Raw genomic sequence first — 12404 nt, forward strand, 5'->3', positions numbered from 1 at the left:
GTACATAAATCCAGGCCTGAGTAAGTATATCTTTGTGATCCAAAATTAAATGAAGAAAATGAAATTAGATAATCTTAAGAACAATCTTACTCTTTTCTTCCAATCAATTATTTGTTTTATATTATTTCTATGTAAAAAGCTTATGTGGCAAAAATTTATATTTAATCCAGGAACTTTATTGCATGCACGTATTATTTATTTTATTTTCTGAAACAATTGTACGCGGAATTCTAAAAGAATGTTTGAAAATATAAATAGTAAAAAGTGCAGATATGAGATAAATTTTTTGATAAAATTAATTTAGTACAGTAAAACCTGTAAAGTTGACCACCTTTGTAAGTTGACCACCTGTCTATGTTGACCGCTTTTGTCAGGAACGGAATTAGTCCTATGTTATATAATGAAGGAAAACCTCTGTAACTTGACCACCTCTCTATCTTGACCACCTGTCTATCTTGACCACTAATGAACACCAAATTTGGTTTGGAGCATTGTAAAAAACCCTTTGTAAGTTGACCACTTGGTTTATTTTTTAAAATTTTACTTAGCAAATTGTTTTATTTTATTATTTTTTTTTTATAGCTTTCCAAGAACATTTTTGATACCAGACCAGCGTTTTACTAACTAAATGAAACAGTAGCATAACTAAACCTCCTTTTGAGTTTGAAAACTATTAAGAACCCATTTATTCCCCAAACTTGTTTTTCTTTATGAAAACATGTGTCAATAGAAAAGTACAAAGTATTTTTTTCCAGTTGTAAAATTTTGTGACAACAATGGAATTGTGCTAAAGAGTAAAGTTACTTGCATTGCAGTATTTCTGGTGCAAGGGATTAAGAGATACGACATTTTCATTCTCAACTGCTTTTTTGAACTATGAGAGTCCAGCTTGTTGCTCTTTGTGTTGTAGTTTTACATAAAATGGCTTCAAAAAGAAAGTTATTGAACTTGAGATTGATAAAAAGTATGAAATATTAAAACTAATTGAAAAGGGAGAAAGCTAGAGAAAATTAGCTGACACATATGGAATTTCTAAAACTAGTGTCTAGTAAGTGCGCCAAATTCAATAAGGAGTTATTTTGTTGAAAAGTAGATCATCATAGAGTTATAAATGTATATGAGAAAAATTTGCAATTTTTGATAAGCGATGAATTTTTAGGAACTATTAATATCAAATGAATAACTTTTCATAAACAATAAGATTTTTTTTTGATCTATTTACTGAAATTTTAAATTTACATGACACATTATACGTCATTCTGGGAAAATAATCTCTAAAAATATTTGAATAACATTTTAAAATATTGTTTCAAAGTAATGCTAAACAATGAAAGTGAGTTAAACAGAAAGAGTAAGTGTCAATCAATCAAAAATGAATACATGGTGCAAGAAATGACAAAAAAAAAAAAAAAATCATTACCCCCTCCATAAGTTGACCACCTGTCTAAGTTGACCACCAAAGGACTGCACCGCAAGTGGTCAACTTACACAGGTTTCACTGTATGATGTTTTTAAAAATATTTAGGCCTTTGATTTTCTTATAATTACTTTTAAACATGTGTAACATGAAATGAATGTATAACATACAAACAATTAGAATAATAAAAATAGTTAAATTGAGATTTAAGCAAAAAAAAAAAAAGATTTTAAAATTACTTCATGTAGGTTGTTTCCACCCAACCTTCCCCTATGTTCCCTGGTCTGACAAAATGCTGTCATAGTTTTTTTTTTTTCCTTATAACAAAAAAAAAAAAAAGTTAATAAATTGGGAACGAAAAGAAATTCCTTCAATTCTTCATGAAAACAATTTAAAACAAGAAGTTCCATCTAGAACTAAACGAGCCTACTTTCCTGTATACCAATATCGACTCTCTAGTATCTGAATAAAATATGCCTTGCTCATCTAAAGAATTAGATGCGTAAAACTAAATAAAACGAACAAATAATGTAGCAGCACCTTTCAAACAAAGCAGCTAATGCATGTTTTTCCTTTAAAAAAAATCTAACTGCTTTCAAAAAAACAAAAAGTTTGTTCTTTTTCCCTGTTGCCAAAAAAAAAAAAGAAAATGAGGTATTGTCTGTCTTTCCCAAGTAAAACTTCGGCTGTCAAGTCTGAGTCATGGAAAGTGCCATAGAAACGGACTCCGTTCATTTTCTGCAAGGGTTAGCAAGAAAGCTTTTTGGGCCATTTTACCACTCGCCTGCTTGCCTTTGTGCAGTCATACGGGGTTTTCCAACATTAAGCTTCCCTTTCCAAAATGAGACGCGACTCGTTGCTATAGCAGTAGACAGGTGCAGACATCTCGGCAGTGGCTTTTCTCGTGATGGTCGGACAGTAATGCACTTTCAAAAATAAATTTAAAAAAAAAAAAATCAACTTAAGAAAATAGTTTTCGCTGTGGGGAAAAAAAATCGTCTGCACAAATCTTTATATAGAAACATAAAGTACTGTGAGTTTCTCCGCCAAAAACTGAATACATAAAATAAAACTTTAGAGTGAAAATAAAAACTCATCATATAAAAAAAAAAAATACTTCACAATAAAAACCATGGCTGCGGAGTCGAAGGGAATCTGATTTTGGGACAAAAGTTTTTAATTCAAAGACTTGGGAGTTGGAATCGGTCATTTTCCCTTAAAGTCCGCAACTCTGCCAATGTTTGAGGATTCGGAATCAGGTTTATTTTTTGATACAAGAGTTGGAGTTGGAGTCAAATTCCAAGAGTCGGAGTGAGTTGTTTTTCCTCCCTGTATAAATTTTTGCGAAAGTTACGAAGTCGAAGTCGGCAAGTAGTCCAACTAATTTTCAGGGAAAGGAGTCGGAGTCCAGTGTCCCAAAATTGTCGGAGTTGGGAGTAGGTTGTCAAGAGCTTTTTAAAACAAAATTTGTTTGAAGTAAATCCGCCTTTTAGTTCAGAAACTATGTTGACTTTCAGTTTCCCCGCAGATGCTAATGTTAAGAGATTTGAACTGTTCAAAATTGAATGGAAAATTGTTCAAATTAAAAATATATTTTCGATGCATGTTATTCATGAAAAGATACCCTTCGCCTCAATATTTATTTTTGCCTTGAATTTCCTCGTAAGCGCTAAATGTTAAGTTTTTTGAACTGTTCAAACTTGAACGAAAATTTGTTCAAATCAAAAAATGAAATATGCAGGGCTCCCAACACATTTTAGCTATAGAAAAGGGTAAAAGAGGATCACTTTCAATCAAAAAGGGGACTAAAGAGGACCAGTAAAGAGGGACTTGGGAGGACGATTCATAGTTAAATCCAGGGAAGCACCAAAAGGTAAATTAGCTGCCTACTGTGGGAAGCTAAATCTGTGAAGATAATTCGTTAATTAACTATTATAATGATTTTTAATGATACAATTCCTTATCACCTTCTGTACGACTGAACTTTTTATAGAGTGAATTATATTATTTACAAACGTTTGGAGAGGGGGGGGGGGAGTGACTATCTTACAGAGTAAATTTAACTGAAAAGTAAAATTTCTACTAACTAACAGCTGAAAACTGGCTGATTATAAAAAAAGTTTTGCCAAATAAACTATGCTATAATAAAAACGTTATAAAGAAAAAAACAATCACAATTGAATAATATGACAAATCAAAATACTTACTTAGAGAAGGAACTATCTTCAACTATAAGAACAAAAACAAATGTTGAAGAAATAAGGAAAACAAGATCATATACAAAAATCCTACAGAAATAAATGATGTACCTGTGTGGATATAGAAAAAACAAACGTATTGTGGGCATGGTTCCTCGCAGCTATCGACACTGTCTGCCAGCTCCCTCTCCAAGAGTTAACTTAACCCACCTATGGGTGCCCATATGCAAAATTTTAAGGAGAAGGGGGCTCAGAAATGTTTCCTATGGTTTAGCTGAATATTTTCTCCGTAGAAACCGATTTCAGCACAGATTAGAGAAATTAAATTTTGACATTTTTAATAACTTATTTATTAATGGCCAGAAAAGAAATTATTTACATTTTTGCAAAGAAAAAAGCATTAAAAGCTAGGAAATTCTCATTTCTAAGGGGGGGGGGGCTAGAGCCCCCACTTGCCCCCTATATGGGTGCCCTTGAACCCACCATCTATTAGAAATTCATAGAACTAAACTTACCCCGCCATCTATTAGGAATTCATAGAACTAAACAATTAATTAAACATTTAATAACAAATATTTCGGTCAATCATGATTTAAAAAATAGCCTATAGTCTTTCTCAATAAATGAACTATTCAACACAAAAATAATTTTTCATTTCGTACCAGTAGTTCCCGAGATTAGCATGTTCAAACAGACAAACTCTTCAGCTTAATAATATTGGTAGAGAAATAAATTTTCCCATTTTCATAACATTTTTATTGCTGCTGCACTCCTATTAGTCATAGCGTAATGTTATATAGCCTATAGCCTTCCTCAATGAATAGACGATTCAAAACAAAAATAATTTTTTAATTCGAACCAGTAGTTCCTGATATGAGCGCGTTCAAACAATCAAGCTGTCCAGATTTTTTAATTAAATTTAAAAAAAAGAAATACGACAATGATAAGTTATATAAAATTTTTTTTTACAAATCCTTTTTAGCATTTTTAGGATGTTCTCCAAAAAGCACTCTCGAGATGTGCCTCATGACCGACTCTTACCTATACTCACTGGATTACAAAGTCAGTACTTTCAGCTCGAGCCACCGTGGCTATGCATGTTTCCAAACACTTTATATTATAATATAAATTTTCCCGTTTTCATAATATTTTTCACTGCTGCTCCATTCCTATTAGTCATAGCATGATGTTATATAGCCTATAGCCTTCCTCAACAAATGGACTATTCAACAGAAAAAGAATTTTCAATTTGAACCAGTAGTTCATGAGATTAGCGAGTTTAAACAAACTCGACTGCGTTATATTATTAGTACAGATATGGGAAAGACAGGTTGAATTGAAACAAGGTGCCCCGGCCACGTGTTTGGGCGTAACAGACAATAGCACACACAAACACAATGAAAACTTTTAAAATCTGATTTTTAAGTAAAAGCAATATAAAAGCAAACTAAAATGTTAAAGAGTGGTCGAAAGCGGACTTTACCCTTAAAAAACGAACTTTGGCGGGAAAAACAGACCATTTGGGAGCCCTGAATATGGAAATGAGGCATCCTCGCCGAGATCTTTCGAATAAAAAAAATTTTGTTTGAATCGGACTATTCACTCAAAAGTTATTGGGGGGAGGGAGGGACAGAGACAGACATTTCCCCCAATCTCAATACCCTACTTTGCAATTTTCAATATTTATTTAATTGTTTTATTTATTTTTGACCTTTTTTTTAGCGATATTTTAAAGATGTCTTTGATTAGCAATATTTTAAAGGCTTTTTTTTGCATGCTTTTTTTTCTTTAAAAACCATAGTCAGATCATGATAGAATGAGTAACTAACAAGCCTTTTAATTAATAAAAAGTCAGGACAAAACTATAGGATTCAAATCCCAAAGATTTATGCTAAATCTATGTGTACAAATATTGTGTTTTTTCCATTCCATAATTAAAATCTTAAGTAATCCCCCATTTTTAATATGTAAAATTTATTTTTGACAGTAATTGACAAGGAAGTTTTTGAATTGAGTTTAAACCATGCTTTGAACTGAATGACAATCAATGTTTTGATGCACAAAATTAGCATATTTCTGCAGACACATGTTTCAGAGTTGCAGGGGAAAACCCTGAACCCTATTTTGCCTTTTTCAATGCAAAATAGTGAGTTTTAAGATGTAAAAGCATCTGGTAATCAGCTAATTTTGCATTTGAAAATGTTGATTGCCATTTACTTATCTGCACAAAGGTATTTATTTCTTATGGTTTAAACTCTCAAGTTTCAAAAACCTGCCACCCGTCCAGCAACCAAATCATGTTTTTTTTTAATAATTCAAATTCTTTTTGAGCATAAACTGGAAGAACCCCAAAAATGGCAAGTTACAGCAGTCGCTCACTTCAGAGACTCATTTAAAATATCAAAACCGTCTGCAAATAGCATTTACATGTTTGTCGATATTATCCAGGGATCAAAAATAGCCGATACTTTGATATATATTGGGTATTTTGATATATATCCGATATTTTCGATTAGCACATACTAAAGTCTCCAAAATAGTAAATGCATCCTCAAACCACTCTTTAATTACATTACTATTACAATATGTAGACTTAAAATTAAGGTTTTATTATTTATATCTAATCTTTCAGTTTATCTTTTTATCAATTTTAATGGAGTTGATTTAGCATTAGCTACTTGACTCATTTTTCTTTTGTTATCTACTTTTACAGTTACATGATTCAGAAATAAATAATATGCATTAGTCGGTGCAGTCATAAGATTTTTTTTTTTTTCTGAGCAATGTTTAAAATTTAATCAGGCACTTTTAATATGTATTAAAATTGTAATTTTATGAAAAAAACATTAAAAGCAGAATAAAATGTATCAAAGTAATGTTTTATATAACATTTATTCAATGAGAACATTTAACATATTTATGCAGTTGATTTTAATCTAGTTACATAAAAGTTAAATTCTTGATTAAAATTTCATTTTTATGCATCATAAGTTTATTTTATTTATTAATTTTTTTTTATAATAGTAACCAGATTTCCTTATGTTTATGCATGAAATGCAAACATGTGTGCAAATGAAAGCAGGGTTGCCAAGGTTTTTACCATCCTGTTCAAAACCCTTGTGTGCGAAAGTGTCCAAAACTATTTTTTGAGAAACTATATTTTGTGAGAAAATATGAAAAACCGAACAAAATGTGTCAAAATTATATTTTTGACTATTTAAAGTATTTATTCAATGTGAACATTCCAGTATAATGTATATGTAACTTATTTATGCAGCTGATTTTAATCTACTTAGAAATTAAATTTTTCATTAAAAATTCTAAGTAGTATGCAGGAGTTTTTTCTTTTTTTCATTAACCAAATTTTTCTACAATAATGCATGTGTTCAAAAGAAAGTTCAAAATATAGTGCAATAATTGATTTAAATCAGGGTTGGCCGAATCGGACCCAATGGGTTTTTTTGAAAAAACCCATTTAAAAAAACCCATTATTTAGCCCACTTTTGGGTTTTTTAAAATTTTGTGAGAAGTTTTTAAAAAAATTAATTAATTTAAATACTTTTACAATTTAAACTTCTTTTTTATTTGTTCTTCACCACAGACAATGAACACAAAAAATGAATTTTGAGCCTTAATAGTATTTCTTAACTCTTAACGGCATTAAAAATATACTTCGAAGATTTTTAATAAATGTATTTAACTTTTTTCTTTAACTGGTCAATAAATAACTCAACTTATCTTGATCAAGTCCTGTCACGTCTGATTTTCTCAATATTTGTAGATTGTATAGAGGAAACTAATCTAGTTAAAAGGCTTTCATGTAAATTATTTTCTGCTAACCAACACGTCACAAATCTCGAATAAACACAAGGTAATTTTTTTAGAAATAAACAGATTTTTCAAACGGTCTACAGAAAACAGAACAGGTACAGTATTTTCATTATTTTACAAAAAAGTTTAATATTTCTTACCCTGTACACAGAAATAGAAAAACAGGCAACATAAAATTCAAAGAAATGTCTTGATTAAGCTGGAATTCAGTAAAAAGGGATTTAAACGACTTGAGGTTCTACAGTTGCATAACAAAATGCATATTTGCAAAACAAAATGAAATACTATAAAGTAAAATGCAAAAAAAAAAAAATGTAGTAATTAAAAACGAACAATAGATTTTATCACTCGAGAAGTAACTTTGCCTTAACTGTTGATAATAATGAAAATTTAAAAAATCTGAAACTTTAACATTCTTGGGTTTTTTCCTCTTTTATACTTTTCTACAGAAAACTCTGAATTTTAACTAGTTTTCGAGCTTTTTACCCGAAGATAATTTTTACACTTTGTCCATATACTTATGCTACAATATGCTACAAGTACCCCCCACATTTTCCCTAAAAAAAGACAAAAAAAAACACATTTCTTTTTAAAAAACCCAACTTTAGTTGTTTTTTTTGGGGGGGGGGTATTTAAAAAAACCCAAAAAACCCTGGGTCCATGGGCTTTTTTAAAAAAAAAAAGGGTTTTTGCCAACCCTGATTTAAATGCATTAAAATAATTTTTTTGTAATTACAGAATGTAATTAAAAATATGGTCTAAAAAATAGCACAAGTTTTATAATATAAGTGTTTTGTCATCAATTCTTTGTTCTTGAATTTATGATGTAAAAAATAATTTTCATTAAAAGATCCTGTGTAACTTATTTGCAAAAACAATTTTAAAAATATGGCTTTTTTTTTTGTACATAAATATTACATGACATCCCTTTGAGAGAAATGGAACTGAAATTAGTTGTCTTGGTAGTGTTGTGAATTCTCTTTCATAACTCTACCAACTGTTACATAAGGAAGTTTTTATGCAATAGTTAAATTGGCAATTTCTTTAAGTAAAATAATTTTTAAATAAACATTTTGAAGAAAAATATTAACGAATACTCATTAATTAGACCTCATTAATCATCTATATTTATGCATTACGGATATTGCAGTAAATACAAATTAATTAGATTGCACCCACTAAGTTTTAGCATAGTTTTCGAGATGTTTAGACGGTAAAAACCACCCATCCTATCCTAAACCAGTTTTTGGACAGTCCAAAACTCAATCCTGCTACCCAGTCTTTTCAAGAGAGAGACCCAATTCTATTTTTGAGATAAAAGAATATTCAAGTTATTAAGCTTCAAATTGTCAGAATTTTATTGTAGTAATTACTGGAATCAAAAACAGATATTAGCTGAATACTTAATTTTTGCTAGAAAATCTTTATTAACTCTTACTTTTTTTGTTATACAAAATACAACATTTTACATATGTTTTGCATTGAAACTAAAATGAACTTTTGCATGAGTTTAAAAAAACCTAAGCATTCTGCTGACAAAAGAACTTCTATAAGTTTCTTCAAATATAACACAGTCATAGTGATGAAACAAAAACAACTTTATCAGAATACAAATCATGGAAAGATTAATGTTCCACAAAACTTTGCTGCATAAAATGCAATTATGATTGTTTAACTTGTGCATCAAAGGGTACGACAAGCCTTTCGGAGAATGAAACAATCTGACTCACTCCACGAACCTCATGTTCCAAAAGCGGCAGTCTTGTGACATGAAAATCTTCATACAAATCCAAAATTCTGGGTCTAAATATTTTTCTTGCAGCTTGAATCGGGCTGAGCACATGCTGCAGGGTTTTTCGGATGTGTTGGGAAATAGCAATTGATTTACAACAACATTGTGGGTATCTATGCCACATTTGGTGAGTTCTTGAACTAGCCTTTCAGTTTCATAAAGTGAGAGGAATTCAGCGATGCAAACACATACGAACGTAGTCTGATCGGGATTCCGAAATTGTTCGTTAACTTGTCTAATTATGGGTAATATTTCTTCAATCTTAGAGCCCAAGATGTCGGCTGTAAAATCTTGTATACCAAGAAGAGAAACGATTTGTGAGACAAATGGGCTTAGTTGTGACTTTCAGTTTGAGAAGCTTTCCTAACCCTTTCTCCACGACTTGAGGAAAAGAGAGCAATCTCAAAGTATGGCCTGTGGGAGCAGTATCAAATACAACTACAGAGAAATTCATACTCTTAACAAGTTTCATAACTTCGGCGTAACTAACAGCCTCATCTATCCCGGGAAAAGCATTCAATAATTCTTGAAAGTTTTTGCCTAATCTCATCGGATCGGATTCTGAGAAAAATTCTTCTGGCAATTGTGTCGCTCCGAGATTTGGATCAATTTCCATCGCATATAAATTGGAAAAGCCTCTAACAAGTGTTGGAACCTTTGAAAATTTCTGGTCAAAAGCGTCGGATATATTGTGAGCTGGGTCAGTGGAAATGATTAATACACTGTCACGTACCTTGGCTAGTTGTACTGCTAAACAGGAACTACAAGTAGTTTTTCCGACGCCTCCTTTACCGCCAACGAAAACCCATTTTAAAGTTTTCTGATCCAATATATTTTTAAGAGAAGCATCTAAGTCATACGTGTCTACTGCGTCCATGGTAAATAATTAAATTTGTATTTTAATAAGGGAATCAGAATAATACGAAAATGTTTTTCAACCTCTTCTTGTTGGTGATGCCAGAAAACAAATAACAACTACAAAAACGTAACCCAAATTCTTAAAATTATCATTCTTGTATTTAAAGAACTATTCATTAAATTCCATAAAGCTTTTCAAAGACAAAACTTTGGTAATATATGTTTTTCTTAAAAAAAACTCCGAATTCAAAAATAAACTGCGTAGTATCTACATATTTTTACAGATTTCAGTTAAGTTTGTTAGCTGTAGCCGCATGTTTTATCATATGCTTGAAAATTTCGTTTTCGTGTTTGTTTGTTGTGTTCGATTGTGATTGTGTTGTAAATATAGTGCCTAGAAAGAGTAGTGTGCCGATCGGCGGGGAAAAAGTGAGGTCAGATCTGAGGAAAATCCAGGTGGCGCTGCACTCGAGTAGTACGTTATGCTCCTCAATCAGACTCGTTTTAAATCAGCGATTGCATGCTGATTTCGCAGTTTAAAAACCCCGTTTCTCGGATTAAACTTATTTCTGCGCAAAAGACAAATTCTGTAATAAGTGCTAATTGTTACATGGGTGTTCGTTTATTTTTTGAAGCATATAAAATTACCTTATTATAAAACTACCTTACTTCAATGAAAATAGTAGACTATAAGGGCCCATTCATTAAATACGTAAGGGTCCCAAGGGGGAGGGGGGTTGGAAAAGCCTCTACGTACCCTTACTTGGGGGGAGGGTCAAACTCATTCTTACATAATATTTTCCAAGTCGATATTTCACATTAGACATTGCGCGGTCAAGTGATTTGGCAGAGATTATGTTCCATTTGCGTCTGGAAGGTAAGAAACGTGTTAGGATAAGATGTTTTTTTATTTGTTTTACAAAGAATTTATAGTGTAAAATATAATAAAGGAGTCGCATTGCGTACGGCATGTTTTATTTGTAATTGATATTACATCCAAAAAAAAAAAAAATGTCGAAAAAACATTTAGTTTAGATTCTTTTCAGTAACTATTTCTTTACACAAAAGGTTTAATTTAATAATGTGAATTTAATAACGATTCCAGTGATGTAACGATTCAAGATTTGTTATTTTATCATTTTGAAAAACGAAATGGAATCTTACATAAGAATGGGGGGGGGGGGTGAAAATTCTTACGTACCCTTACATGGGGGAGGGAGGGTCAAAAATTGCCAAAATCATCCTTACGTAATTAATGAATGGCCCCTAAGTATTCAATAACAGCGCGTCTCTTATTTCTCTACTAATAATAAAGCCGAGTCTTTCTGTCTGGATTTCTGTCCGGAATTCTGTCTGGATCCCTGTGACGCGCACAGCGCCTATACCGTTCGGCCGATTTTCATGAAATTTAGTACAAAGTTAGTTTGTAGCATGGGGGTGTGCACCTCGAAGCGAATTTTCGAAAATTCGATTTTGTTCTTTTTTATTTTTAAATTTTAAAAACAGTTTCCGAAGCAGAATTATCATAAGATGGACGAGTAAATTACGAAATTATCCTGACGTGGAATCGTAACATGGGAAGAGCGAATGAACATAGCCAATTGGCGAGAAATTCATCATCCATTATTTGTAAATATACAGGCTAATCAAATGACCTTTTAATTTTCTCCTTCGGACAAAGTCGTGCGGGTATCGCTAGTTACAAAATAAAACTGCTTTTAAATTCTTGAAGCTAATTAAAATTATCAGGGCTTCTCAGTCTGAGTCGAAGAACAGGATAATCTACTTTTACACCTTTGACCAAAATAGTAGCATTGATTTGTAAATTTTCTTCTACTTCAATAGTGATCTTTTTATCGTCAATATTATTTTCCACATAATTTTCATTATATACAAAAACTACAATATTTGGAGATTTTTTAAATTTCATACAAACCCAATATTCGTTAGGCAAATTAATATGAACAATTTCATCTATAATAGATTTATACGTGGTTATTTCAGTTTCATCTGCGGAAAGATCAAGTTTTATTTTTTTCAAACAGGGAACATTTTTCTTAACTGCATAATTCCTGATGGACCTTTGCTTTGGTATTTTTTTAGTAAAGTATGTTGGCAGATTTGGGAAAATTGTCGTAATTGCCTCGTCTTTTAAAAAAAGTTTTCCCCGGGGAATCAAAACTTCCTCACCATTTATAATATGCTCATTATGCGTTTCAATAAAATGTTTTTCGAAATGCAGGGCACAAATTGAGCAATATTTATCAAAAACTTTATCTAACCTGGGAATTAACGAGTTCCACTTCTT

The 12404-nt window shown here is 31.5% G+C and overlaps 1 protein-coding gene across 1 annotated transcript; it reads right to left on the reverse strand.

Annotated features, from left to right (window-relative positions):
- Nucleotides 1–8853: 8853 nt before the first annotated feature.
- LOC129220221 (ATPase ASNA1 homolog) lies at nucleotides 8854–10269 on the reverse strand. The gene is given in 3 exon segments (XM_054854587.1): nucleotides 8854–9245; nucleotides 9248–9577; nucleotides 9579–10269. Coding segments are annotated over 3 exon segments (1005 nt in total). The 5' UTR covers nucleotides 10116–10269; the 3' UTR covers nucleotides 8854–9107.
- Nucleotides 10270–12404: the final 2135 nt, after the last annotated feature.

Source organism: Uloborus diversus, chromosome 4 (genome assembly GCF_026930045.1).
Source record: "Uloborus diversus isolate 005 chromosome 4, Udiv.v.3.1, whole genome shotgun sequence".
Lineage (NCBI taxonomy): Eukaryota > Metazoa > Arthropoda > Arachnida > Araneae > Uloboridae > Uloborus > Uloborus diversus.